General features: G+C 42.4%; 1 protein-coding gene and 1 long non-coding RNA gene across 5 annotated transcripts in view; one reads left to right on the top strand and one right to left on the bottom strand.

Annotated features, from left to right (window-relative positions):
• Positions 1-27,719, bottom strand: part of LOC140905308 (uncharacterized) — a 42,204-nt gene that overhangs the window by 13,271 nt on the left and 1,214 nt on the right. The window contains exon 2 of the long non-coding RNA XR_012156815.1: positions 22,771-23,061. This is a non-coding gene — a long non-coding RNA (uncharacterized lncRNA). The remainder of the gene's footprint in view (positions 1-22,770; positions 23,062-27,719) is intronic.
• On the top strand, positions 1,924-24,495 carry GTSE1 (G2 and S-phase expressed 1). Of its 4 annotated transcripts, none has more exons than XM_073328379.1 (12): positions 1,924-2,002; positions 3,806-3,889; positions 8,874-8,931; positions 9,014-9,617; positions 11,016-11,165; positions 12,313-12,460; positions 15,960-16,337; positions 16,584-16,656; positions 17,433-17,681; positions 19,205-19,391; positions 20,349-20,483; positions 23,950-24,495. In XM_073328379.1, the coding sequence occupies exons 2-12, from the start codon at positions 3,811-3,813 to the stop codon at positions 24,031-24,033; spliced, it is 2,145 nt and encodes a 714-aa protein (XP_073184480.1). In that variant the 5' UTR covers positions 1,924-2,002; positions 3,806-3,810; the 3' UTR covers positions 24,034-24,495. The 4 variants fall into 4 exon arrangements, with proteins under 4 accessions (XP_073184480.1, XP_073184481.1, XP_073184479.1 ...); XM_073328380.1 differs by having other exon boundaries at positions 1,976-2,063; XM_073328378.1 differs by lacking the exon at positions 1,924-2,002 and adding an exon at positions 2,265-2,591.

The raw sequence follows: 27,719 nt of genomic DNA, 5'->3' as shown, positions 1-27,719 counted from the left end.
ACACAATGTGCATGACAATCAAGTTGGGCTATTTCCTGCACAAATCCAGGTTTTCTCACATCCCCCCCACCCCCATACACACACAAACTCACTCTCCTGCTGGTAATAGCTCATCCAAACTGACCACTCTTCAAGTTTAAATCCAAGTTAAACCAGAACATCGGGGGGGGGGGGAGGAAAAAACAAGAGGAAACAGGCTACCCTGCATAATGACTTAGCCACTTCAAGTCTCTATTTAAGCCTAAATTAATAGTATCCAATTTGCAAATGTGTCTGTGTTGATGCAAATTACCTGACTGACTGGAGGGGCGGGGGGAAGACTTGCCCATAGCCATTACAAACAGGATGCACCCAGCCAACCAATGGATTCTGTTACACAAAAGAGTTCAGATTTTGACCCTACTGGACAGGGAGGAAAGGAAGGATTAAGCCTCGCAAATAAAAGCCACAGGTTAACTTTAAAATACCAAAACCCCAAGGAAGTGGTTAAACTGAATACCTATGTTAAGGAAGACCCTGAGGACAAGAAAAAGCTACAAAGATTCAAAAGAGATATTGAACAAGCTGACCTAAAGAATGATTTATCTAAAGCAAAGGTTTGGCATGACAAAAACAATTGGAAAATGTACACGATAGAACTGATAATATTATTGCCAATGATTGTAACTAACTTGTTGCTGATGCCAAGAACTGTAAAAATGTACAATGTGCATGGTCTTTTGGAAAAGCCCTTCAACATGTTAAGAGTGGTACATAATAGAAACCCTTATGCTGTTTGGTTCAACAAGAACAAACTTTGTGTTAAAAAGCCTAATAATGTTGAGGCTCCACAGCTAATACATAGACATATTTCTAAAACTTTCCACACCAGAAAATAAATAACCCTCAAAAGACGTGTGAGGAGATGTTTGTGTTTTTGTGTATTTACATATGTATGAGTAGGGTCAACAATGTAATCAAGAGTCCCTGTCTATGGTGTATTCTGATATCATTTAAATGCATTGTAAACACAGGATATCTCAGTATTCATCTCTCTTTGAAATGTACTGTGAATGGTGGAGGAAAAAGCAAATGACTTTATGTTAATTCGTATAGCTAAGTACCAGCGATGGACCTCCTTCAAAGTCATCCTAATTACCTTTTGTTCCCCGAGGAAATCCCAACGTGTCAAAGAGGACATAAAATTGTATAAAAGATCCTTGGGTCCTGATTCTGTCATTTCAGATCTGTTTCAGCTTCATCACGGGAAGACTGAGGCACAAGACTGAGGTCCCAGTTATGCTGGTCTCCTCTGAATATGAGATTTGGACATTGGACTATAAGCTATGAACTATTTCTGAAAGAATTTTTTGCAACTACAAAGATCACCATCTCTGCTATAAATCTGCACCTCAATGGATTGAACTTATGTCTGTATATATATATTGATCTTTTAACCATACTCTCTCTCATTTTTTTTAAATAAATTTTAGTTTAGTTAATAAGAATTGGTTGTAGCGTTATTTGGGTAAGATCCGAAACATTCATTAGCCTGGGAGGTAATGTGTCTGATCCTTTTCTTTTATATGATGAAATACGATTTCCAGATATTTGATGTGGGTACCTGGATCACTTTAAGGGAACAGTGTTGTTTGGACTGCTGAGTAAGCAGTAAGGTAATAAAGAGGCTGTTTTATACTGGCTTGCTAAATCTAAGTATTAGAATATCCACCAGCTTTATGGGGATGGTCTGCCCCATTCTTTGCAGTTCACCCTAATTGAGTGACCACAGCTGGCTCCCCACTAGGAGCCCACTCACACTCGGACTGCACCTTTCCCACTGGCCACCCTTCCTCTCACGGGCTCGCACTGCCACATATTCCAGCGCTGGAGGGGGTGAGGCAGACTCTGGTGCACACGTCCCTGGGCCCTGGGCGGGCCACCACGCAGTACGATGATGCCCCATTGCATGAGACCTGCAGGCAAAGGACGTCTCCACATCGGGCGCCAGACACCCGCCAGAGTGTGTGACCCCACGCGCCGGGCGGGCTGACCGGGGGGGGGGGGGCAGCGAGGCCCTCAGGGTACGGTACCTGCCGGAGCCTCGCTCTGGTCTGGGGGGAAAAACCTTGGGTCATGAGACAAACAGAGGCTGGCTCTGAGGACAGCCTCGATTTGGCGCAGCCAGGCGCGCCGTACGCCGAGTTGGGGCGGGTCTAGGCCGCAAGTGGAGGGGAACGGCGGCGACAGCCTCACTCTGGTGCTTGCTGGGACCGAGGGACCCCTGGGGGAGCCTGGAGCAAACCAGGGCCACGGGACGCTGCTCCTCAGCGGAGCCATCCCTCCCGAACTACGAGTCCCACCATGCATTGGGTTCTCGCGCCGCCCGACCGCCGTCAGCCCTGGGTCACGAGGCTGTAACCTTGTTTAAACCTACCAATGAGGAAGCTCGATCTGTGCCAGCTCTACGTGCCCCGGGCCGCGAGTAATTCAAATGTGCCGCTGCGCCTCGCTTCCCTCTTAAGGGAGGGGGCGCCACCAGCCCCGGGGTGCACAGTGCGGCCGGAGGGCTCGACCCGGTGCTGCGCAGCGTCGGCGGGACGGCCTCGGGGGTGAGGGTGGCCCGGTGGCCTGTGCGGACTGTCGGGGCAGTGGGGAGGCCCTGGGCGGGCTGGGGAGTGAGGCAGGCGGGGGGTGGCCGGGGGGAGAAGGGGCGAAGTTGGGGGCCGGGTGGGGTCAAGGAGCGGGGCGTGTGGGGCCCCCGGAGCGGCGTGAAGGCGCGGCGGCCCCCTCCGCCATGGGGCGAAGGAGCGGCTCGGGGGCAGGCCGCCCCACCCCAGGTGGGGCGAAGGGATTGGCAAAACCAGGCGAGTGGATGGGGACGTAATAAACAGACTAAACTGCGCGCTAGCAGAGAGGATGGAGTTTGCGGCGCCGTTTGCCTTAGTCACATAATCTCTACAGCTTCCTCACGCCCTCGGAAAACAGCTTGTAACCGAACCCTAGCCCGTGTTTAAATTCTGCTAAACTGGGGGGGGGGGGACAATTCTCACTTTGCTTACCTAAGAGGTACATTTCCTGTTTTTCTTTCCATGAATGCACCTACCCTCTGTAAAATGGACCACGTTTAATCTTTACTGTGGAGAGGCTCACTTGATTTAGCTTTCACTAAGACAGATTTAAAAAAAAAAAAAAAGACTTAGTGTTTAGGTACCATGGTACTTAGTAGGTAGCCCACAGAAGCTACTTAGGTATTTCCCAAAGGGAAAAGGGACACTATATGGGGCTGGCCCAAGCCACTGGCCCAAGCCCCCACCCCCACAGCTGCACCGGTCTGGTCCAAACCACTTGTCCCCTTGCATGTCCTGTTTATTCTTGCCAACTTATCAAGTTGGGCTTAAAAAAGGGACTGTCCTGGTCAAAATGTGACGAATGGTCACCCTAACTTACATTACATGAATAGTTTAAACCTGCAAAGTGCTTAGGGGTAATTGCAGAACTCCATGAACTCTCAGCTGTGTGCTGGGCTTGGAGCTTTGTTTAACAGAGCCCCCACCACTATATTTGAGTTCTTCAGCACCATCTCATTTGATTAGAAGGGAGATGAGAATTGTAGAATTTATGAACCTTGCAGTCGTTTGCAGGGCTATTGCTGAAGTTAATTGATCCATCTCTTTGAAGTTATGGATTTCAGAGTTTGCACTTCACTGAACTGCACTACCTGTGATTCCCTAAGTGTAATCCTTGTCAACAACTTGATCCCTGCGCTTCAAAACATGCCTGCAAAATTAAATTGTGAATCTTTCTGAACTGTCTTATTTTGCAGACACTATGGAAGAAGGAAAGGAAATGTCAGTAGGCTGGTCAAAGAATATGGCTGAAGAAAAACTGGATGTTTGCAAGAACAGTGGTAGGTGGAAAGCTATTGTTTAATTGTCTTCTTATAACTTTTAGCAAGGGATATACAAGCCTGAGCTAGTTTCTAAGATACAGCTACACTGCAGCTGGGAGTGCAATTTCTAGCTCAGATAGACATACACACACTGGTTTTGACTGAGATAGTAGGCTATAAATAGCAGCGTAGGCACAGTAGTGCAGGCAGCAGCCCAGGCTAGCTGCCCAAATACATACTTAAGGTCTCGGACAGGATTGTGCTTGGGCTATGTAGTTATGGCAACGCTGATGTTTTTAGCATGCTAGCTTGATCAAAGATAGAGCATGTATGTCTACTTGAGCTGGAAATTCTTCCTCCAACTGCAGTGCACATGTACCCCACATGTTCTGATTATTTAAATCAGTGATTCTGTCACATCTGTTCCATAACCTGCTGTGTAAGCAGTCTTTTCATGGATAGCCTGCTGTTTCCCACTACTTTGATCTTAGTGATTTTCTGCAGAGCTCTGTAAGAGTTCTTTGAACCACGGGTAGCCTCTGCAACATGTGGTGGTGGCGGCATTTAGGGTCTTTCTAATCTCCCTCGTATTTCTACTCTGAAGTCTGCTCTAGCAATTTCTTCTTTCCCATATCCCAGAGTTTGTCATTCATCAGTTTAGCTTCCTTGTTAACTGATGTAAATACCTGATGCTTGACATACTTGTCATTCCCATGGGTCCTTCTAACCCCTTCAGCTGTGTCCTTGCTTCCTCTGTTCCTGGACATGTTCCCTTGGATGACTGGGGAAAGTAACACTGTTATGCAGCTCCCTCAGTCTCTCCTGTTAAAGCTCCTCTGCTGTGGATAAATAATTAGCTATCTCCCTCAATTCAGTGTGTGTTCTCTCTTGCCACACACCATCCTTGGCCAGAAGTTACTACTACTCCAATTCAGATTCCCATGCCTCTATCTTAGGCACTTACCACTTTAGCATCTAAGTCAGAGGGGGACAAACTACGGCCTGCGGGCCCTATCCAGCCCGCAGGACCCTTCCCTCTGGCCCACGGGGTCAAGACAGGCTTGCAGAGGTGCCAGCCCAACTCCCTGCCAGCATGGTGAGCGGGGCAGAGGCTAGCCCCTGGCCCCTCCCTTTCTGCTCCCCTTCCTCCCTGCCTCGCTCGCAGTCACAGTTCCCCCAGCACCTGGGCAGCGTGGCTGCAGCTCCGACCGGGTGGCATGGCTATAGCACCGTCAGACCTGGTGCTTCAGGGCAGTGCGGTCAGGGGGAATTCTGGGGGTGGGGGTCGAGGAGCAGGAGGGTTTCAGGGGGGCGGTCAAGGGGCCTGGGCCCTGCTGCCAGGAGCAGGGGCAGAGCAAACCAGGGCCCCCCTCCACCTCCAGCATGCTTGGCCCCTGTCCCCAGCAGCCAAGCCCAGACAGGGAGTGAGCCCTGCCCGACTGCCAGGGAGAGCAGCCAAACGAGTAGGGGAAACGCACAGGAAAAGGACTGAGCCCCCCTTTCCCCCACCCCACAGGTAACGTCGGGCAGGGAGGGTTGGATAGGAGGTGGAGGGTCTCAGGGGGGGCAGTTGGGGGTGGGGAACAGGGGAGATAGGATAGGGGATGGGCGTCCCAGGGGGATGGTCAGAGGGAAGAGAGCAGGGGTGTTTGGATAGGATGCAGGAGTCCTGGGGGGCAGTCAGGGGTGGGGAGCAGGGTGGGTTGCATGGGGGTTGGAGTTCCAGGGGGCTGGGGTGGGGGGCCAGGCCACGCCTCACTGTTTGGGGAGGCATAGCTTCCCCCAGCCTTCCCTACCCAGCCCTCCATACAATTTCTGTACCTGATGTGGCCCTAGGGCCAAAAAATTTGCCCACCCCTGGTCTAAGTGCTAGATTCACAAAAGCACTTAGCTGCCTAGCTACCACTTTTGGCACCTAAATCCCAGAATCGGGCCCCAGTGGGATTCACAGAACCCCTTCTCAGGTGCCACCCAACCCTTTAGGTGCTTCCCCCCACCCCACCCCACCCCTCCAGTAAAAGTTCCCTAAGAGTCTGTTTTTTTGCCTAACTCACCTGCGGGGCCGAATCCAGTGAACAGGCTCAGAGCTTGCCTACTAGATTATGCCCCCATGGATGAGTTCACACAAAATGGAGTGGAGGAAGATCTCCTTTGTAACTCTTAGCCCAGTGGTTAGGAGGTGGGAGACCCACAGTTCAAGTCATTCCCTCCACCTGAGGGAGGATAGGGGCTTTGAAAAGGATCTGCCTCCTCTCAGGTGAGTGTCCTAACCCTAGGTTATAGAACAGGGGTCGGCAACCTATGGCACGCGTTCCAAAGACAGCACGCCAGCCGATTTTTAATGGCATGCTGCTGCCTGCCAGGCCCCAGTTGCTGGCCCGCTCAGCCCGCTGCCGAACCCAGGCTGGGACCCGGCAGGCAGCAGCTTGCCATTAAAAATCCTGCCCGCTGTGGCCTGCTCTTCTCCACCTCCCCCTCCCCCCAGCGGGGTCAAGGTGAAGAAGCTTGGTCCTGCTGGCTGCTGCTGCAGGGAAGGCAAGCTCCCTCCTCCCCCCCGCCTCTTCCCCCAGCGTGCTGGTTTCCTGCCCCTCCTCCTCTCCCTCCCTGCCGCTGATCAGTTGATGGCCCTTGCGAGGGAGGGAGGAGGGGGAGAAGCAGGAGCTGCAGCGAGCTGCTCCAGGGAGGAGGCAGAGAAGAGGTGGGGAAGGGGGGTGGAATCGGCATATCCCCTCCAGCCCCCTGCCGTGAGCTGCTCTGGGCAGGGGGCTGGGAGCACCCCCACGACCCTAGCCCACACCCTCAGCCCCCTGCCCTGACCCCTGCACCCCCCATGACCCCATGCCCTGACTCCAGCACCCCCCACACATACCCAGCCCCCATGCCCTGACTCCTGCACCCCCACACACACCCCCAGCCCCCTTCCCTGACTCTTGCACCCCCCACATTCTCACCCCTACCCTGAGCACCAAAAGGGAGCTCTTGCATCTCCCCCCCACATTCCCACCTGCACCCCTCGCACCAAATGGGAGCTGCCCAGGTAAGCACTCCACACCCAAACCTCCTGCCCCAACCCTGAGCCCCCTCCCTCATTCTGGCTCCTGGCCAAACCCTGCACCCTAACCCCCAGCCTGCTCCTTCACCCCCAGCCCTCAGTGCACTCCCACCCTCAGCTCAGTGCAGAGAGAGAGGAAGAGAATGGGCTAGAACCAGGGAGAAGGTAGGTACCCACTCTATGTGGGCAGGGCTGGAATCCCAGACCGGCAGCCGGGACCCTGGCTGGTAGAAGGCAGCGGATGGAACCCCAGACCGGCAGCGGGTCCCGGCCACAGGCCCCGCTCAGCCTGCTGCCGGCCTAGGTGAATGGAACCCCAGGCTGGCAGCGGGCTGAGCGGGCCAGCGGCGTAAGATCAGCATTTTAATTTAATTTTAAATGAAGCTTCTTAAACATTTTGAAAGCCTTGTTTACTTTACATATGACAATAGTTTAGTTAATAATATATAGACTTATAAAGAGAGACACCTTCTAAAAAAAGTTAAAATGTATTACTGGCATGCAAAACCTTAAATTAAAGTGAATAAATGAAGACTTGGCACATCACTTCTGAAAGGTTGCCGACCCCTGTTATAGAATATTCTGTTGAGGAGCTCCCTCAGTCTCTCCTGTTGAAGCTCCTCTGGAGAAATAATCAACTATCTCCCTCCGTTCATTGTATCGGAAGCCTGAGCAGTGATTTTTCTAGATGCCTAAAAGTTATGACACTCAGCGTTACTATGTCTAAGTGCCACCATATTCTAAGTGCCTCAACTCTTGACATCTCTTCTGAATGTTTGACACCCACCCTGCCACTTGAAGCCCACATCCCTAATTTCAGATCTCAAAACTGACACCCTCCACTAAGAACTTTCTCTTTGCCTGGGATCTACTCTGTCCCCTCCTTATCCTCTCCTTTCCTTCTGTATCCCAGTTAGATCTCCCTTCTGCTGCCTTTCAGTTCCAGGCAGGCCTTTTCATTCCCTTATTTTCACCTAACTACTGTCTTCTCACTTGTTCTGTGCCTTATTCAAACAAGTCCTCTTATACTTCTCTTGCTGGGAGGGTGGAATCTGTCCTAGGTTTCCTAGTTACTACTGTATCTCGTTTCCCCTCATCTCATTTGCCTTTTAAACATCTGACAACTGGTTTACATATTACCCTTTTATTTCTCTTCCATCTCTGACCCCTTCCAGTCTGGTGCTTTCCCAGTTCATCAAAACTGCTCAGCTTAAAATAGCTTCCTCACTTTCCTGCATCTTTCTGCTGCCTCTAAACTCAATAACATCCTCTCTTCAACGGCAAATTTCTTCTAGGGTAAAATTTAGTAGTTTATTTTAATTGTTTCAGTTGAGTGCAATGCAAAAGTAATGGATGATAAAGAAACCACCCTTAATCTGAATATTTTCTGACAGTCATCTTGACATCTGTTCCATTTCAGTGTTAAAAGTAGTCTTGGTCACTTTCCCCAAGGGCTCTCAATAACATTTTTGCTTTTACAACCTTTTCCTGATTTTAAATGTTTCTCTCCACCTTGCTGTGTCCCACAAACAGAAACTTTCTACTGAAACAAGAGCATTGGCTATGTACAAAGTGCTGTCAAATGCACACTAAAACTAGGATATTTTTCTTATCTTTCAGTTTTAATAATGTTAAGTGTTACTTGAAATAATTAAACATGTTCAGAAAGATGTGTGGTTATTTTTAATTATCTGACCTAATAACTTGAACTATTGTCGTAGTTAATTTTAAAGATATCTTGGCAATGTCTTTGGAATAACTACAAATGGGGTGTGAACTTAATGAAGATCAAGTAACTACTTAAAACAAATTTAGAAGTAACTCTAAAGGTTAAATTTGTTAAGGCTAATGCCAACTGGCAGTGTCGTGAGAAATATACTGCAATGCAAATTGTGTAAATCCTTGTAACTACAGCGATAGTCACAATTAATGAGATCATTATACTTTCAGACTTTCCCCTTCTAACTGATGAAAAATTTGATTTTGACCTTTCTCTGTCTCCTGCAAGGTAAGCTAAGTGTTTAAGGGCAAGTACATATGTAAAGTTCAAAGGATGTTACAATATCTTGACTGTCTTGTCCGTCTTACAGTGGAAATGAAGATGAAGTTTTTGTTGGACCTCTTGGGCACAAAGAAAAATGTGTTGCTGTCAGTATTGAAGCAATTAAAGGTGCTGAAGAAAAGATCTCTCAGACCCCTGATGATAAGCTGATGTGGAGTCCTCTTACTGGAGAGAAATTTGTGGAAATCTTTAAAGAAGCTCACTTGTTAGCACTGCAGCTAGAAAGCGGCAACAAAAATGAACAGAACAAAGTCACCCAATCAGAAGGGCCAAAACCCAAGGTTATAGAAAAATTTGTGCAAGCATCCAAGTCAAAACTAAAAATCTTTCAAAAAGGAAACATAGAGAAAAGCCCCAGGGCTATTAAAAGGGAGACATACTGTGTGTGGGACAGCCCAATTTCTCAACTGCCACCTTCCTTTCAGAAGCGTTCAGATTTACCTGTGACAGCAGTTGACAAAACTCCTCCAAACACATCTAGTCCTATTAAAATCCATAAATTTCCTAAAATATCTGTTTCACCTCTAGCCCAAGAACAGCAAAGTGATGAAAAAAATAAAAAGGCAATAAGCAAATTGCACACAAAGGCTTCATCTGCTCTTGGAAAAAGCCGTCAACTGACAGTAGAAAAGGTAAAGAATTTTCTTCTGGATAGCTTAATACTCAATAAAAAAAAACATGGTTGTCTTGAGATAAGGGACTGTTTAAATCTCGTGCAAGCTTTTGTTTAACAACTTTCTTTTTTAATGCATCTCTCCATTGTTTGAGAGAACCTCAAATAGGAAACTGACTTTACACAAAGAGCTGACAAATGCACAAGGTAAACTGAAAGCATATTTTAACTTGTTATACTAATGCTAGTGGAGTAGTAGTTATTAAAGTAGTGGCTAGAACTGCAGAAAGAACTTGTTTTGTTTTTTAATTGACTGAATTTAAGTTTTTACACTTATTAATACTTGATGTTCCTGACTTCTATGTAAATATTTAATACTTATTTTATCATCCGTCTGGTAAAATTATTGCTGTCTTTTGGTGATTTAGATGCCAACAGGCTCTTTACTTATATTAAGCTCTCTTCAAAATTGACAGTAGTAGGCACAGCTCTGGAGATACAGCAGTAATAACACTTTATAGTCTTGGTACACCATCCTATCTAGAGCATGATTAGCCAACTATGTAAGATTGAGGAGGATCCAGCTATGCGGCAGTACACTGAAGAACTGCCCAGATATGTTAGGGGAAGCGGTAGCTGTGTTAATCATCTCTCGTGTACATAAGCCCTGTCCAGGTTGGTTTTTCTCTCCTGTCCTTCTGTTCCTTCCCCTTCGTAGCTAAGGCTATGCAACTAGCAAGATGCTCCTTCTCTCTGTGTGCACTACTGAGGAGGAGGATGTTGGCTCCTTACTCCTGAGAAGAAGGGTGAGGAAATTGTGCCATAGGCAAGGGAACTTCTGTAGTCTGCTCTTTTCCCCTTTGTCTCCAATCCCATAGCTTTGATAGTGTTGCTGGTCATGTGGCCCTCTCAGATGCTAACTGGAATAGACTCGTGAGCTGTGCAGTCTAAAACTTTCATGTCTAGCTGTTGGTGTCATCCAGGGAAGAATCTCCTTTGGGCTATTGGAAAGAAGCGTTCGTGTGTAATTACATTTTGCCTACAGATGTGGGACATACCTATTTTAAGAAAAGGGAACAACCACTGCAGTGTCTAGGGATGAGCATGGGCTGAAAGAATCACATAGGGACTAACTTGCTGCAGAGGTGATCGCCTTATGTTGATTTAAAGCCAATTTTAATAAATGGGAACATAGTCTATGCTGTATTTAACACCTTTAAATTCTAATAGAGTCTAAATAAATTGAGAACTTGGAATTTTTAATGTCTAGCAATTCTCATACTTGGTAGATGCAATATCCTTTTCTGTTGGCTGGTATAAAAAATATGGATTACTGAATAAATCAGCTCCTGCACGATCATCAGAGCTGTTGAAATTGTAATAGCTTTCAAATAAATTTAAAATTTTAATCTTGCAGCCAAAACCAGGGAAAAAACATGTGAACAGCATGGGGTCATCTGAAGATCTACTCTCTGACAAATCCAGTGTTGCTTCAGATGTATGTGACTCACCATTCAGTGGCAGCTCATCATTACAAGACAAGCGAGTTCTTCCTTCTCAAAGCAAGGTAATTACAGTGTTAATACAACTGCAGAGTGAATATGTTCTTAGAATACTGGTGACTTCTCCATTTTTACATATGTAAGAGACAAACCTAGTTTTCTGACTTAATGCCATAGTCTTCTCTTATAATAAATTCAAGGTAAAGTTTCTATTCTACAATTGCAATTCTTGGGTGGCTAAGTTATACATCAAGTGTTTTCCCCATATTTTTAACACACAATTGTTCTTAGTGCATCAGCATATAGTTAGATATTGTGTTAACATGAAATGTAGTATGTAATATTAAGGGGCAGGGAAATGCAGATAATAGGCCTCATAGGAGGTTTGTGGATTAAAGTCTTTACTCTTCATGGTCACGTATTGTGCTACTTGGAAAGACTCTCATTTTTCTAGCATGGAAGCAGAATAGCAGTGACTCTTGCTACATCAGAAGCCAAATTCTAGGAACCATAGCACTACAATTTAAGTACTCATGTCTAAAAGAATGTGACTAACCTGTAGAATATAGTTTGTCTCAATTTTGTTAACTTTTGTACAACATTGCAATCCACTTAATATTGTCTATGCTGTTTCCTCTCCCCTCCACCCTCCCAGAGGTGCCTGATCTCTTGGCAGTGGATACACTTAAATGAAATATTGGCCACTCTCTCCAGATCTGATGCTAATGGAACAGTCTTAGTTATAATAGTCAAACTCACACAATCACTTTCCTAAAGAAAAGAATTGTAATAACATGGGATATTGCATGTGAGATGGGGAAAGATGCCTAGCATTTCAAAAATAGCACTCCAGTGTATTGTCCCATTAATCTTCATTTCTATATACTTTGAATTCATTATAAGGATATACTTGAGCTGGGGGCGGGGAGGGAAGGGGGAACACCATTGGGCTAACAATCAATTTCTGAGACCTATCCTATTAGGTACCATACAAATGTATAATTACATTTTTACTTTATTTTTTGCTTCCCAGCAGTCTGCTTTTTACTTAACTTAAGCATTTTAAAACAGGATTTAGAACTTTTCCCTGGGACAAATGAACCCAGAGAATGGTGATGCATAATGATGTAGAAATCTAACAAATGAAAATGTTGTTGTGCTAGCTTAATGTATTTTGGACAGTTAAATAAATTAGACTTTTTTTATTCACAGTTTGGGTTAAGGAAGACACAGTTAAAACCTCCTAGTGCTGCTAATGGTCCTCTAAGAAAGAACACCTCATCTTCATCGTCGTCCTCCATTTCCAGCATGAACTCCAGTTTGAATTCAAGTTTGTCCGTCTCTCCCATAGGGGGAAATGGTAATAACTAGCATAGAGATGCAGTATGCAAATCAGTTTAAACTTAAAATAAGTAATGGGTTTTTTTTTTGACCTGCAGGTTCCAAAATGTGTTTGGTGCTGTCTGTATTTCTTGCCGCTTCAGAACGCTAGGCTGTGTTTGGGGTGGAGTTTGGAGTGTTGTAGCTGTATTGTTCGCAGGATATGAAAGGCAAGGTAGGTGAGCTAATATCTTTCATTGGACCAAGAAGGTAGAAGCTTTGAAGCTACATAGAGTTCTGCGTACCTTCCACCAATAGAAGTTGGTCCAATAAAAGATATGATCTCAGCCCCTCGTCTCTTTGGTGTTGAGAACAGGTGAATAAAACTTCATGTAGGCTGAAAGCTCGGTAGTTAGTTCAAGTTCTTGACTTCTAGCACTTGAATTAAACCAGAGTTTAGAATCAATGAGGCCAATATCTACAAACTAGGAACTGACACACTTACACGGTATGCTTCTCGGTGATGACTTAATTTTTATTTTTTACATAGTCCATAATGGTTCTTTTCTGGTTAGAATTATGTCTAGCCACAGGAACCTCTAAATGCCACAATGTAACGTGATTTAGAGAACAAACAACATTATGAATTAGAGAAGAGGGAGGAAGTCAAAAAGTATGTTACTCGAGCCCTGGTTTAGTCCTCCAAAGCCCCATATAGTAGTAATTTACTCATGGCAAACTTAAACGGTAATATCTCAAAGGTTGTGGTTAACACAAAAGCAGGGAGTAATGCAATTGTCAAAGCCTTATCAGGACTTATTAGAAACAACAGTGGAATATAATAGCTTACAGTTTCTTGATCCATTGTAAAACAAGACTGAAGCACACACCTGTAACATTATTTCATATTTAAACATTTGCCTATCATGAAGATAGAAGCAGTCATTGTTCTACCTGAAGAGTGTCAAGACTTGGAAGCCTTTCTGAGCTTCCTGTTTTAAAGTTATGTATTAGCTTTTTACACTAAACAAACACGCACCATGTCTCTGTTCTCAGTCCCTGTAGCTGTGCACTCTGTTTTTAATACCTGTCGGCTGGCTGTATTTCCTGTTAAAACTTAATGACAGGACCCTAGAAATCACACTGCTACCCAACTTACATCTGGAGCAGAGGTTCCCAAACTTTTCTTATTGCATACCCCCTTCCAGATCTCCCAACTGCCTGTGTACCACTACCCTTCTCATCACTGATACTTTGTGTGTTCTTAACACTACCTGTCTTTAGCCATCTGTCCATATTTCACTGTTATGCACAGATATAGTGTGACGTGTATAACCAAAAATAAAACCCTGACTAAGTTCTGAGCTCAGTTAGACTGGACAGTTGCTGGCCAACTGAACCCGCACTGTATGGTGATTGGAGGTCTCTCTGTATCTGTGTTCTCCTTGGTACATCTTGAAGTAAATTAACTACTGGATTTTATATAACAAATTCCCACAGAGTTTTAAAGCTTTGTCTAAGTAGCCTATTATGAAAATGCAGTAAATAAAATCCACCCACAATTTCTCCCATGTACCCTCCACCCTGAGATGTCTCACATACCCCAGGGGTATGCATACCACAGTTAGGAACCCCTGGTATAAGGAAAAACGACTACTTAATACCAGTAACTTGCATATACTGTTATCTTCTCTAGTAATCCAAGATGGTAATAAAATGCCCTGTACCTTTAGCGGGCAATTATTTTAGAATTGTGACCCATCTTATTTGTAGCCCATGTGGTGATTTTTTAAAAATTTTTTTTTTGAGGGGGTGAGGAGGAGGGACACATTTTTTTAATAAAACTGAATTAATGAATAAAGTTGCAGAATATAATCAGATCTATATCTAGCATAAAATTTGACCTCTATAAAGAGATTGAGTCAGTGTTTAATGAGCAACTGATATCTTTAAAATGTATCCAAAAGCAGACTTGCAGAAGTATATGGATAATGTATGTGGCTAAACTACGTATTTATTCCAAACAAAATGAGTGCTTGCTCTCAATTGCTCATAGCGTAAGAGTGGGAGAGGAAAACATGCTCCTAATTTCTTGTGAACTAAGAGGCTCCCTGTTTCAGGAAGTGAAGAGAAAGGCACCTGGAGGAGATGAAAGAATTTTGGCATGCATGATTGGGGAAACACTCCAAGTGTAGTGGCCTGCATGAGTAAGCACCGAAGTCTTTGAGGAAAGTGAAGTGTGTTGGGGGGAATAATCGGGTCCAAAGAGAATGTTAAGTGACCACAGATGAACTGTAGGCAGGGAGAAGAACTGTGTAGAGCGTTGAAAGGGAGAACAAAACTAAACTCTAGCCCAGTCAACAACATAACATATAGATAAGGAAGTCGCTATTGGGAAGTATAATGCAAGACTCTGCTATTGGAGGACACAGTTTCCATGCTTCAGTGATTCAGAACTTTAATATCTTGTTTTTTAGAGATTGTTTATTCTGTTGGCTGTGGAATCCATGTGACCCTTACGCTATGTCTAGGCAACCTATTAAATAATACACTTCCTTTTAGGGGTCAAGAAAATACTGTTCTAAGTTGTAGCTTGCTTTTTTGCCCATAGGCTAAAACACATCCACACTACTTATACTTACCCAGTGTTAAAGGAGCACTTAGCTGAAAATTTAACTTTTGTAAAAACTTGTCTTGCATAATGTAAGCTTAATAAGTTTAATAAAACTTTAATTCAATGGGAAAGTTTAGTAGCACATGTCTTGGAAATACACCGGACCCTCGCTAGAACGCGTGTCTATATAGCACAAATTTGCATATAACACAGTCGTAGCCATGGATCCCAAATTTAATTACTTTAATTGCAATTCATTTTAACGCGGTCCCCATGTTAACGCGGTACCATGCATGGATCCCAAATACCGCGTTCTAGCAAGGGTCCGGTGTATTTAATGTGAATGACCAGAAACTGTCTAGCAAATCCAATTAGTCTAATCGAAAAACTATGATTTTAAGTGAATAAATAGAATATTGAAACTTGTCATTTAAAAAAAAGTTAACTTTTAAATACTCTTAACTAGCATAGGGAAGGAGACTTCATTGACTGTCCCTTAAAATATGTATTTCAGGTAGCTGGGCCAACTACATTGAAAATACAAGTTATGCTTACATATACCTATAAAGAAGGCATATTTAAGTGCTTCTTAAAATACCTTACTCTTGTTTCATTTGAACTGGAAGCTGATATGCTGAATCGTGTCAAGGAGGCTTTTCTGAAGCATCAAAGACAAATAACCACCCGTAGAGTTTTCCTATAGTTTTCAGACTTCTAGTGGCTAAAAAGTGGAAAAAAATTTAAACCTTTAAATTGTAACAACTACAAAGTTCAGATGCTTGAACACCTATCACAAATCATTGCATAATGTTTTCATATCTTCAGCTGCACTTGAGTAAACTTACTCTCTTGTAATTTAGTTAAATGTACCTTGTAACCAGTTGAGGGAAAAAACAACGAGCAATATGAGCTTTCTATCTTTCAGGTAAATCAAGTCTCTCTTCAAAAATTTCTGTGAGCAGCTCCAAACTCTCATCTAGCACAAAAAGACTGGCTATGGTTAGACCTATCAGAATGTCATCTCTGCAGACTGTCCATTCTGATGTGTCCTGCAAGCAAACAAGATCAGGTAGTACTCCCAAAATATCTACTGCTGGGAATTTAGCCAAGTCTTCAGCTTCTGTGACAGGATCCCAAACTCTAGCCAGTGGAATTCAGAGACTGAGCTCAGTCCCTAATCTGCAGAAAATATCTCAGCAGAACAAAGATGGAAGTGCAGCAAAAGGAAACACATGCCCAAAAGACAATGCTAAAATTATACTCACACCTACAAATCAGATTAAGGTCCCTAAGAGATGTGGAGGTAAGCACACATTTTTGGAAGGCTGTTTTTTGTGTTAACTTGGCTTTTAATTTTAACATTTCTTTCAATGTTCCTCACACTATTTGCTAATTGAGAGTGAAATTTGTCTTTATTTGTATATTGTTCCAAAGCTGTTGGGATGGAATGAATCATATGACTTGTACGTAAGATGTTATAGTTGAAAACAAAACTAATATAGATAACAAATAAGTAATAACGTAGAGTAATATTTTTCTCTTCCCTTAGGTTCATCATCAGAAAATACAGCACCAAAAATAATGGAGCCAATCAGATTACTATCTTGTGGCACATTTGGAAGGTAACTTTTTGTAATTAGAATTTAACAGGTCACTTGCATGTTTTCTTAACTATACCTACCTTTGAGAATGTTGTACCAAGCAACTATGTAACCTGAATTTTAAAAGTGCAGTTCTAATTACTTTGAAAACTAACATTGTGAGGTATCTCTACCCTCCTGGTGACTTCCAGATTACTCTGCCCTTCCACAAGTAAAAATGTTAACTCACCCTGGGATATGAAAGTCAGTTTGGCTCTCTTGGGACTGGGTAACATAAATACCTAACTAGAATTCATTGACCATTCTGATGTGCAAGGGAACAGAATCAGCTCACACATAACAGAGATACTTCTGCAGTGCTAATGAGGGTATGTGGGGGGTTTTTGTGTGTGTGTGTGGTTGTTTTGTTTTTTTTTTAGTCAGCTCTGAATATACTCAGGAAGCAAATCTATTGAGGGCTGTTTTCACATAATACCTGTTCACTGTAGAAGTGCACTTCAAGATTCTGTTACATTGAGTGCACTGCTTCCTCTTCTGTCTCAAATTTAATCTCAAATTTTCAAAATGATTTGAAACATCTGTTAACTGAACTTTAACTATGAGGATGTGACCAGTTCCAGCATAATACAGCAATCACTTTTAATGTTCAGGTTTAGTTATCCTAACACTTCCGTATCTGTTTGTGTTCTTAAGCCTGCCTTATGTTGTTTATTTCTGTTGTCTGAGTAGTATTCAGAATGTTTGTAAGAAGTTTCTAGAAGCTTTCAGTTAAATGTATGCTGCTTGTTTTCTTCTAGTGGTGTTGCTGTTTGCACTCCTGTCAGATCTGCAGAAGATGGGGCCTCGCAGAACTCTTGTCTTGGTTCCAGGTCCATTTTAATTACTCCAGCCAGTATAAAACGTTCTGCTGTGCCTACACCTGCCAGTCGTATCTCAGGAATTCCAACAATAACTCCTAAAACTTTGCCAAGATCTGTCTCCTCTCCACATTTTATGTCTGTTCGTCAAGTCTCCAGTGTGTCCACCAGAAAGACTCTTGCAGCTTGGTAAGATACCGTGGGTGTAACATGGCTCTATTGAAATCTATTAAAACTCCTATTGTCTTCAATGGGGGAAAGATTTTGTCCCAGATGTTCAGACACTGTACACTAGCATGTAAGTGATTTAATCTACTGTTGAGTAGAAGCATGCCCAGGTAACTAGCAAAATAATACAGCTATACTTGTTAGTTCTTTCCAACATAATTCTCTAACATGGTTTGGTTTGCCTAAATCCGTAAACCAAGGGATAACGTTAGACTCTCTTGTAAAAATAGTGAAGATAAGCACATCTTATTCCATCACTTGACCACATCTTCAAACTACCTGTGAATCAACTTGAATTATGTGCATCATAGAACTTGTATTTGAGGAATTTGCTGCTTTCAGCCAGCTTACTTGATGTACTGCAGAAGTAACTTTGTGTTCCAACACAATGACACTTCCAGCTACGTGAAAGATAATGGAGGACCTAAATGTGGCAATACTTTCTAGATGAGGAAAGCAAGCAGGCAGTTAAGTCAAATGATCTACTTTTAAGTTCTGTTTAAGTTACACTTTAAGGTATTGACCAATCTTATGCTGTCACCATTATAAAATCTGGCATCCTAAGAGAGGCCAAGGATTGAATTAAGACTGAACTGTTCTTGCTCCATGAGGTGGTCTTTCCATGCCATAGTTGAGACAGTGGCTAGGTACAAGGGGAATCTGGGCAGCACCATCACAATTCTGTACCTGTTCTGTGGAGGGGATGCAGTCTTTTCCATAGCTGTCAACCCAAAATCTTTTCACAAGCTCTAAATATATACACAGCTTAAACTAATATTTATGGTAGTCTCATATGGTGCTGATTCCCCAGAATAAAATTTAACTAACCTTATATTTCATGTTGTGCTCAGATAAAACCTTTTGTTCCAGGGTAAGCCAAGCATTATCATGCCTGTCTCATATCTCTCAAATGTTCAGTTACTTCCTCAAACTACAAGTCCAAAATGCTTTCTTCCCAAAACCCTCTCCTTTTCCCACTCTACTAGCCCACTGATTGTTAAGCTTGCAACTTTGGAATCCTCCAATTCGTCTCTGTACTTTTTCCCTTCACCAGGGAGCGGACTGAACCAATTCAGTGACATGCAGTACCGGCACTTCTCTGGTACAGCAATCTCTGCATAAGCTTCCAGAAACTTAAGTTAAAATTTTCAAATGTGGTATCCCAAGATTATCCACCAAATATGGATTGTCCATTTTGCTTGTACATTGTAGGCAACTTTGACTTGTCTATTTAAATTGTAATTCCTCAGGGCAGAGACAGTGTCTTTATGTTCTGTGGGATGCCTAGCATGCTTTTAGATAATGAATAAATAAGATGTTATTTTCAGACTGAGGGTACTCACAAAATAGAGAAAAATAAAGTTATCAAATGGCGCTTTAGCATTTGTAGGGCAGCTAAATGACATGGACGTTACCTTGTTTATACTTTAATAGTAATGCTTAATGAATACCTCTTAAATACTTGCCAACTTACTTTCCCCCAGTTCTAAACAGGCAAAGGACACCAAGACACAAGTGTCATCATTTGAAGATGATGACTTATCTCCTCCACCTATAATACCTCTTACACTTGTCTTTTCACCAGAAAAGACTATAGAAATAGCACAGAATGAAATACAAGAAGAGACTGAAATACAAAAACAGCCAGCTGAAGAAGCACAAACTAATGAGGTAGGTAAACTGAATCCATTTTTCCCTCTTGTAAAAGCTGCCATTGAGTGAACTGCATGAAAATGTGTGCTGTCTACTAACTAAAAACTTGCTCAGATTTTGAAGTGAACTAGATTAGGCATACATGTGCCCTCTAGTGTTTGCTTATCATACCACTGAACAACATTTCTTCATTGGGATAAATGTTCCTGGAAATCGAATTTCAGTCACCTGCACAAATAATTGTAGGTCAGATTTTAGATTTGCACTCCCAGTTATCTACACTGGAAAGTCCTTGTGTATTTATGAATCCAATCATGAAACACAATACCATGTTGGGTAATTCAATACTGTCCAAAAACAGATGTATTACAAAACTACGATTAGAATGTCTGTCTGTAGAAAACTGTTTAAACCATAGTGTTAAAAGAAAAAAAAAGTCTAAATTCCTATTTGCTGGAATAGCAACTTGCTTGCAGATATCAGGCATAGACCAAACTAACAAATTACTCATTGTTAGTTCAACTGTAGTTATTTTCTCTGGTATTCTGTTTACTTAATGCTGGAAGCTTGCTGTGGATTTGTTTGGTGTATGTAAATACTGAATCACAATCAAATTGGATAGAGGGGTGATTAAAGCTAGTAATCTTATAGAACTGTTTCTTTGTCAAAATGTTGTCATCACAATTGTAGGTACAAGGTTAAAACTGAATTTAAAAACTGAAATATGAAACTTGAGAATATTTTTCAAATATGATTTAGCACTTACATAATACTTTACCCCCTCTGCTCTGCACACTAATCCTTCTCTCATCCACCAAATTATGCTGCCTTTAGGATGGTCTACATATAACCTACAAACCTAAGAATGATGGTTGCTTTTTGTGGCTTTTCCCTATGAGTCAATAACTGATTTTTCTACATTATTCTGAAGGGAGTATAATAAACAGAGGAAAATTAACTATTTACCATTTCTAGGTCTTGCTGGTAGATATTGGAATAGATGAAACTCCCATTGCTGCTTTGGAATGTGAAAGTAGACCTCTCATTGACCTTTCTAATACTCCAGAAGTGAATAAAGTTATTCCACTAAAACCTAGTGTGGTAGGACAGGTAAGGTATCTGAATCATTTGTTTCCATAAATGCATAAAAAATAATTGTTTGGTTGTATGCATTTGTATGTAGAATAGTTATTTCTCCCCTGTAACAATGTATTGTATACGAATTATGCTTGGCACTAGTACCTTATATTCAACACTCTTATTTAAGCTGAATCCAATTTATGGATTCTTCTTGCAGTCTCTTCCCTTTCGATCTCTAGGGTAAGTGAACATTTTGTTGTAAAACAGAGCTATGAATGAGCATCAGTTCATGAGTCAAGAATTTTAATTATTCAGCTTTGCATGGCCCACTCTTGCTGAGCTGCTTTTTGAAAGTCAAAAAACTAGCTGCATCATTTATTATTGTAGAAACACAGCTCTGTGCAGGCTCACTAAATTTCTCTTAGTAGCAGTGGCATGTCATGACACTTTTTTTAGTACATTTTGTGGGGTTGTACAAGAGACTGGATAGACTCATCCATGGACACAGCCAGTCAGGAAGTCCTATTCAGAGATTTCATATTCTTGTAGAAATTAATTCTGAGGCGTGCACTGCACACACAAATGGCACACCACTGCTTACTAGTCCTGAACACCAATAACCTGGAGGCTAGAATATGTTCCTGCTACTCTTCTCTGCTGTGAGACAATGTCTGTCAAACCCCTAACTGCAGCATTGGTTTTCAGCACTACACCAGTTCAGACCAGTTTGGCATGTAGAGGTTTGTGTTAAATGGCTCATCACTCCTGACGTGGTCACCACTCTTCAAAAGTCAAAGCAGCTGAGGCTTGACCTTGGCTTTAAAAGTAACTTGATCACTAATGTGCAGTGCCACGGAGACTCTTGGCTTTCCCTCCACTGGAGCCAATATAGAAAAGCAGATGTGGTAGTAGTGCACACTGACACTATTCCTAGTGTTCAAGGCACATATGCACATGATGAGTGTAGGACTTAACTAAGTAGTCATTCCATGACTTAAAAAGATGTTTGGGAGGGAATGGTAATGGGAGTAAGCTATTACCAAAATCTGTTACTGTGATTCCCTGAGACAAATAGTGCTTTTTAGGGGACAACAACTTGATAAAAACATCTGGTGAAAGTGCTGGTGCTTTTATTTTACTAATAAGTAAGGCTCAGGTCCACAAAGAGACATGAGCAGCTAGAAAAATCACAGGAATACTGTGATCCGCAAAGCCTGAGTTAAGAGTAGGATCAGTGGTTAGGGTACTCATCTAAGATGTGGGAACCTACCAGTTTAAAGTATCCCCTTCTGCCTGGATGAGGGTTTTTTATATCCATTTAATTTGTACATTTAAACAGGAGACTCCCATTTCTCAGGTGAATGCTCTAACCTCTGGGCTATGAGATATTCTGATGTCAGTCTCTCCCGTTGAAGCGATGTCACTTTGGATAAACAATTAGCTACTGAAGCAGGGAGACTGGATCTTGGGTCTCCCACATCCTCAGTGACTGCTCTAACCACCCGGCTATAGGACCCTTCTCATGCATGCGTGCTCTCTCTCTGGCCCAATTACTCTTATTTTCTACAGTAGTGCCACTCTTTAAGAGGGGTGTCTGACATTCCCCAGGGTACAATCTGGACTGATGGGCAGCTGTGTCTCCCTCAGTTCTCCAACCTGGAGTGCCTTTTACACTGATCTGCTGTGAGAGCAACCACTCCTGGTCTGCCCGCACACAGCCTCCAGCATGTAAATCACTCTCAGCTATGCTCTGAGTGCTGCAGCCAGCCACCCTGAAATTACATTGCAGGGCAACACCAGAAAGCTTCCAGTCCCAGACTAACCAACCCCCCCCCCCCCCCAAAATGTGCATCTTGTACTGCCCAGCCCCTTCTGGACAATGCAAACTCATATAAAGTCTGCCATTTCAGTAACAGAAAATGATATACACAAATCTTGTTTTCTCAAATGGAATTTCCCAAACACTTCAATCTAAATACGCTGGTTTAGATAAAACAATAAAACAAGTTTATAAACTATGGAAAGATAGATTTTAAATGATTACAAGTAATGAGGCATTTGGGAGGGAGGGATAGCTCATTGGCCTGCTAAACCCAGGGTTGTGTGTTCAATCCTTGAGGGGGCCATTTAGGGATCTGGGGCAAAAATTGGGGACCGGTCCTGCTTTGAGCAGGGGGTTTGACTAGATGACCTTCTGAGGTCCCTTCCAACCCTGATATTCTATTAAAAGAATTTGTTACAAAGAAATAAAAGGTAAAACATGACTGACGCTTAGCTTAATAAGTTAAGTGAATTCAAAGCAAAAGGTTTCGCTCACCACATGTTCTAGCAGTCTTATTGGCTGAATCTTTCAGCCATGATCCTTCCACAGTCTAATGATACTTCCTTTGACCTTCAAGTGTTGTTGACGCTGAGAGTAGAGATAAAGGGAGAGAGATCCTTTGGAGGTGTGTTCCCCATTTTTATCTTTTCTTCCTCTTCTGAGAAGCCTCTCCAGCTGGGGTTCAGGAGACTGAAAGTCTGTGGAGATGGGAACTTCCAGCTGTGTGTTTTGTTTTTTGGGTTTTTTTTTTGACAAGATGTAAATTTCTCGCTCACGTTCTTTTTCCTGCCAAAGAATGGACACTTAATTAGATGTTAGTCCATTTTATTTTGTTGACACCGGGCTGAAGCATCAGTTTGCCTTTTGTCTTTGAGGAATTGGTCTAAACTTGGAATATGTCTCAGTAATGCTATACAGTGTTGCTACACATTTTACCAGGATAATAACGATCAGAACATTATGGATTTTCAGATGATACCTTACAAAGCATACTTTGTACAAAATCCATTATAGTTTTGTAAAAGAGTTTGTATCCCAATATTAACTATCATGGGGGGTAGGAGGAGGGAAGAGGGCAGGTAAAACACATGCCTCTCTCTGGCATTTCCCAACAGCTATTGGAGGTGCGGGGTGACCTACCATCCTCTGGCTTTTGTGAATCTCTTCTCTCTCTGCTGTACAGGAAATCTGAGTACCTGACTCTGTCTTTTAATCCCAGTGATTTTTTTTAATCCTTTTTTTTTTTCTCCTAAGCACGTAAAAGCTAGGTGTTGCGAGGCTGTGTGACAAAAACTGATTCACAAATGGATTTTAGCCCTGAGACTCAGTCCCCATGCATAAATTCTTAGTGTAGCAAGAAAACTAGAGCTCAAAACCAAGTAAAATCAGTATGTTTTTTTCAACCTTTGGGAGCTAATTCAGTTCTGATAGACTAGCATTCTTTGATACATTGGATCAGTCTTTGGGGCAGAGACTAGGTCTCCTTTTGTATAGCACCTAGCACAAGGGGCTCTGATTGGTGCATGTGGCTTCTGCTATAATTAAACTTTTTACAGTAGAGTAGAGAGGCTCTAAATTGAACATCTAAGTGAGTGGTGTAGGTATTTGTCTTCAGGCACCTGAAGAAAAGAATCAGCTATCTAAATCTTATGTCGTTTAATTTCTGTCTTTCAGCTTATAGATTTGAGTTCTCCTCTTATCACTCTGAGTCCTGAAGTGAACAAAGAGAATCTGGATTCCCCTCTGCTGAAGTTCTAAACTAAGCATTAGCTGAACCAAAATTTTATCTTGGGACTAGCATCTGCAATCTTGATTTGATATATTAGCCATCTTCATAGGACTGTGTGGAGTGAATATCATGCAATAAAATCCCTTTAATGTACTACTGAATGTAACTTGTGTTGACAAAATGGAACTAGAATAATCTGTTCAGCAAATCCAAATTGGGAGCACTTGATTAACGTAACTGTCTTTAAGCATTGTTGCAGATCCATGTAGTTTAAAAAAAAAGTGCTGTATGTCTCCTTTAGTAAAATTATTTTAAATCTAATTATACATAACAGTAACCTTTTTCTAAAGGTTTACTAGTAAATGATCTAAAGTACTAAAATTAAACTGAAAATTAAAGCTAATGTGGTAGTTTTTGTAATTAAGGGATTTTAATGGTCTGTATACATATGAAAGCATCGCAAGTCTGGAAATAAAATGGTTTTGGGACTACTAATGTGTTACATGCTAATTGTGCCATAGAGTATTTCAGGGAGCTAAAATTAGCTACATTCAATAAAAGCATCTGGATCTAATTGTGTACTTTGACATAATCAGGATAATGTTAAAGGTGGTAGTGTCAGAACTTTGCAAAGTGCATATAAATTGAGTTGCCTGCCCTGAAGACTTTTTCTATAAAAGATTTAGAAAATGGAAACAATGGGATCAGAGTGAAAAGTGCATTATGTTAATTTTAACTTCTGATAACTTTGAGGTAGGGAAACATTGCAGGAACAGCTAAAACAATAATGAGGTCAGCTGTAGAAAGCAAGGTAAAGGATGGGATTTGACAAGGCCAGCTGCTCTACTGTATGAGAGAGGTAATTCTAGATGTAAGAAATGATACAAAGTCAAAAATAGGACATAAAATGAGTAAAATACCTGGCTCTTCCCATTTTATCTTACGCATCAAATGTAAAGTCTGGTCTGCCCTACTTTTTGCTAGAGGTCTTGCTTGGAAGACCCAGAAATGGACTGGAAGCTTTTTAACCCTTCAACTATCAACAGACCTGTACTCTGATGTCCATGGTAACAACTCCAACTCAGCCTGTTTAAACTATAAAAGCAAAAGTTGAAGACAAAGCCTGCTATGAGCTGAATTGTTTAGATTTAAAACTCCTGATAAAGGTTCTTTAAGGCTCCGGGTAAACCCTTGGGTTCATATGACTAGGTGAAAGATTCTAGAAGTAGGAGGACACTTTTGAAATAACTGAAATGTTTCAATTGATGTTATGGGTTGAGGCTACCTTCTCTTCTCAGACATGGTGTATGTGGATCACAGGCCAAATCTGGACTACCAGATGCTTTTGAATGGATCCTGAAATTTTTGTATTTAATTATTCTTAGCCATCATCTATTGTTATAGTTGCTGGGTTTTTTATTATTTTCTCTGGAGTCTGGACCTTGACCAAGAAATTTGGACCTTGACAAAAAAAATTGACTATTCCTGGCTTAGGCCTACATCCTGATCAGACGAGCCAGAGAGGGAACCAATGGCATTACCACCAGCTTTGAATAAATCCTGAGCACTGCCTGGCATGTGAGACTTTGGTTCTGGTTCTCCGACTCCCTCATGTCAGGGGCCAAGAAGGCAGGAAACCTGGGTCCCCTCCTTTGGAAAATTCTGGTTGTGCCCCTGGCTATAGAGTCTCACAAAGCTCAATCTTTGCCTATACTATCAAACAGCTATATGAAGCAGATCCATCTCTCACCTTGACCACTCCTTTGTCAGATGTCAACACGATCCCCTAGCTTTCTCCACATAATCATGTCTGACTTGCTCCATGTGGCTTGAGGCTGCATAACTCCCAGTTTCTATGTAGTGTGAAACCTCCTGGCAATACATTCCCTAGAGCAGGGGTTCCCAAAGGTGGGCTGTGACACAGTCCCGGGTGGTCTGCCAGCACAACTGCATTCTCCAGTCAAGCTCTTAGTAAATCTCTAACTCCATGTGACTTGTATAACTTAAATAAAAGCTATATAAATGTAATGTTTTGAGACGTATAGGACAGAGTTAGAAATCGTTAGTTAAAAAAATAAGCTGCAGTATGTCAACTTTAAGTCTCATGAGTACAGCTGTGTGTTTCACTGCCAGGTAACCTAGCAACATACACACAGTCCACCATTTACAACTGTAAAAAACAGGAAGCAGTATTTCAACCTGACATGGATCGATTTATTTTTCAAAAGCAAGAAGGGTGTGTTGGTAGAGAAGATAATGAAAGTCCCAGACCACCTACAGATATGCAAAATTAGCCAGCCAAAAAAAATAGTGGTAAGAAAATATGACAACACATACTTAAAGTTCAGATTCTCCTTTATGGGATTTGCAAAAAGAAAAGGAGGACTTGTGGCACCTTAGAGACTAACAAATTTATTTGAGCATAAGCTTTCGTGAGCTACAGCTCACTTCATCGGATGCAGTCAGTGGAAAATACAGTGGGGAGATTTATATACATAGAGAACATGAAACAATGGGTGTTAGTTGGGGGCTGAAGGTGATGGCTAGTGGCATTCTGTTATTTTCTTTGTTGGGCCTGTCCTCTAGTTACTGACTTCTGGGTACTCTTCTGGCTCTGTCAATCTGTTTCTTCACTTCAGCAGGTGGGTACTGTAGTTGTAAGAACACTTGATAGAGATCTTGTAGGTGTTTGTCTCTGTCTGAGGGGTTGGAGCAAATGCGGTTGTATCATAGAGCTTGGCTGTAGACAATGGATCATGTGGTGTGATCTGGGTGAAAGCTGGAGGCATGTTGGTAGGAATAGCTGTCAATAGGTTTCCAGTATAGGGTGGTGTTTATATGACCATCGCTTATTAGCCAGCAGAGTACCCAGAAGTCACCTACTATAGGACAGGCCCAACAAAGAAAATAACAGAACGCCACTAGCCATCACCTTCAGCCCCCAACTGAAACCTCTCCAACACATCAAGGATCTATAACCCATCCTGAAGGACGACCCATCACTCTCACAGATCTTGGGAGACAGGCCAGTCCTTGCTTACAGACAGCTCCCCAACCTGAAGCAAATACTCACCAGCAACCACACAACAGAACCACTAACCCAGGAACCTATCCTTGCAACAAAGCCCGTTGCCAACTGTGTCCACATATCTATTCAGGGGACACCATCATAGGGCCTAATCACATCAGCCACACTATCAGAGGCTCGTTCACCTGCACATCTACCAATGTGATATGTGCCAGCAATGCCCCTCTGCCATGTACATTGGTCAAACTGGACAGTCTCTACGTAAAAGAATAAATGGACACACATCAGACGTCAGGAATTATAACATTCAAAAACCAGTTGGAGAACACTTCAATCTTTCTGGTCACGCGATTGCAGACCTAAAAGTTGCAATTCTTTAACAAAAAAACTTCAAAAACAGACTCCAACAAGAGTTGGAATTGGAATTAATTTGCAAACTGGATACAATTAACTTAGGCTTGAATAAAGACTGGGAGTGGATGTGTCATTACACAAAGTAAAACTATTTCCCCATTTTTATTCCCCCCCTTTTACCCGCCACTGTTCCTCAGACGTTCTTGTCAACTGCTGGAAATGGCCCACCTTGATTATCACTACAAAAGGCCCCCGCCCTCCTCCCTCTCCAGCTCTCCTGCTGGTAATAGCTCACCTTAAGTGATCACTCTCCTTACCGTGTATATGGTAACA

Source organism: Lepidochelys kempii, chromosome 1, assembly GCF_965140265.1.
Source record: "Lepidochelys kempii isolate rLepKem1 chromosome 1, rLepKem1.hap2, whole genome shotgun sequence".
NCBI lineage: Eukaryota > Metazoa > Chordata > Testudines > Cheloniidae > Lepidochelys > Lepidochelys kempii.
Note: the sequence above shows the minus strand (reverse complement) of the source record. Positions and strands in the feature narration are given on the sequence as shown.

Coding starts and splice junctions, on each gene's coding strand:
- GTSE1 (XM_073328379.1), top strand. CDS start 3,811: ATGGAAGAAGGAAAGGAAATGTCAGTAGGCTGGTCAAAGAATATGGCT. Junction 8,932..9,013: donor CTTTCTCTGTCTCCTGCAAG/GTAAGCTAAGTG, acceptor TCCGTCTTACAG/TGGAAATGAAGATGAAGTTT. Junction 9,618..11,015: donor GTCAACTGACAGTAGAAAAG/GTAAAGAATTTT, acceptor TTAATCTTGCAG/CCAAAACCAGGGAAAAAACA.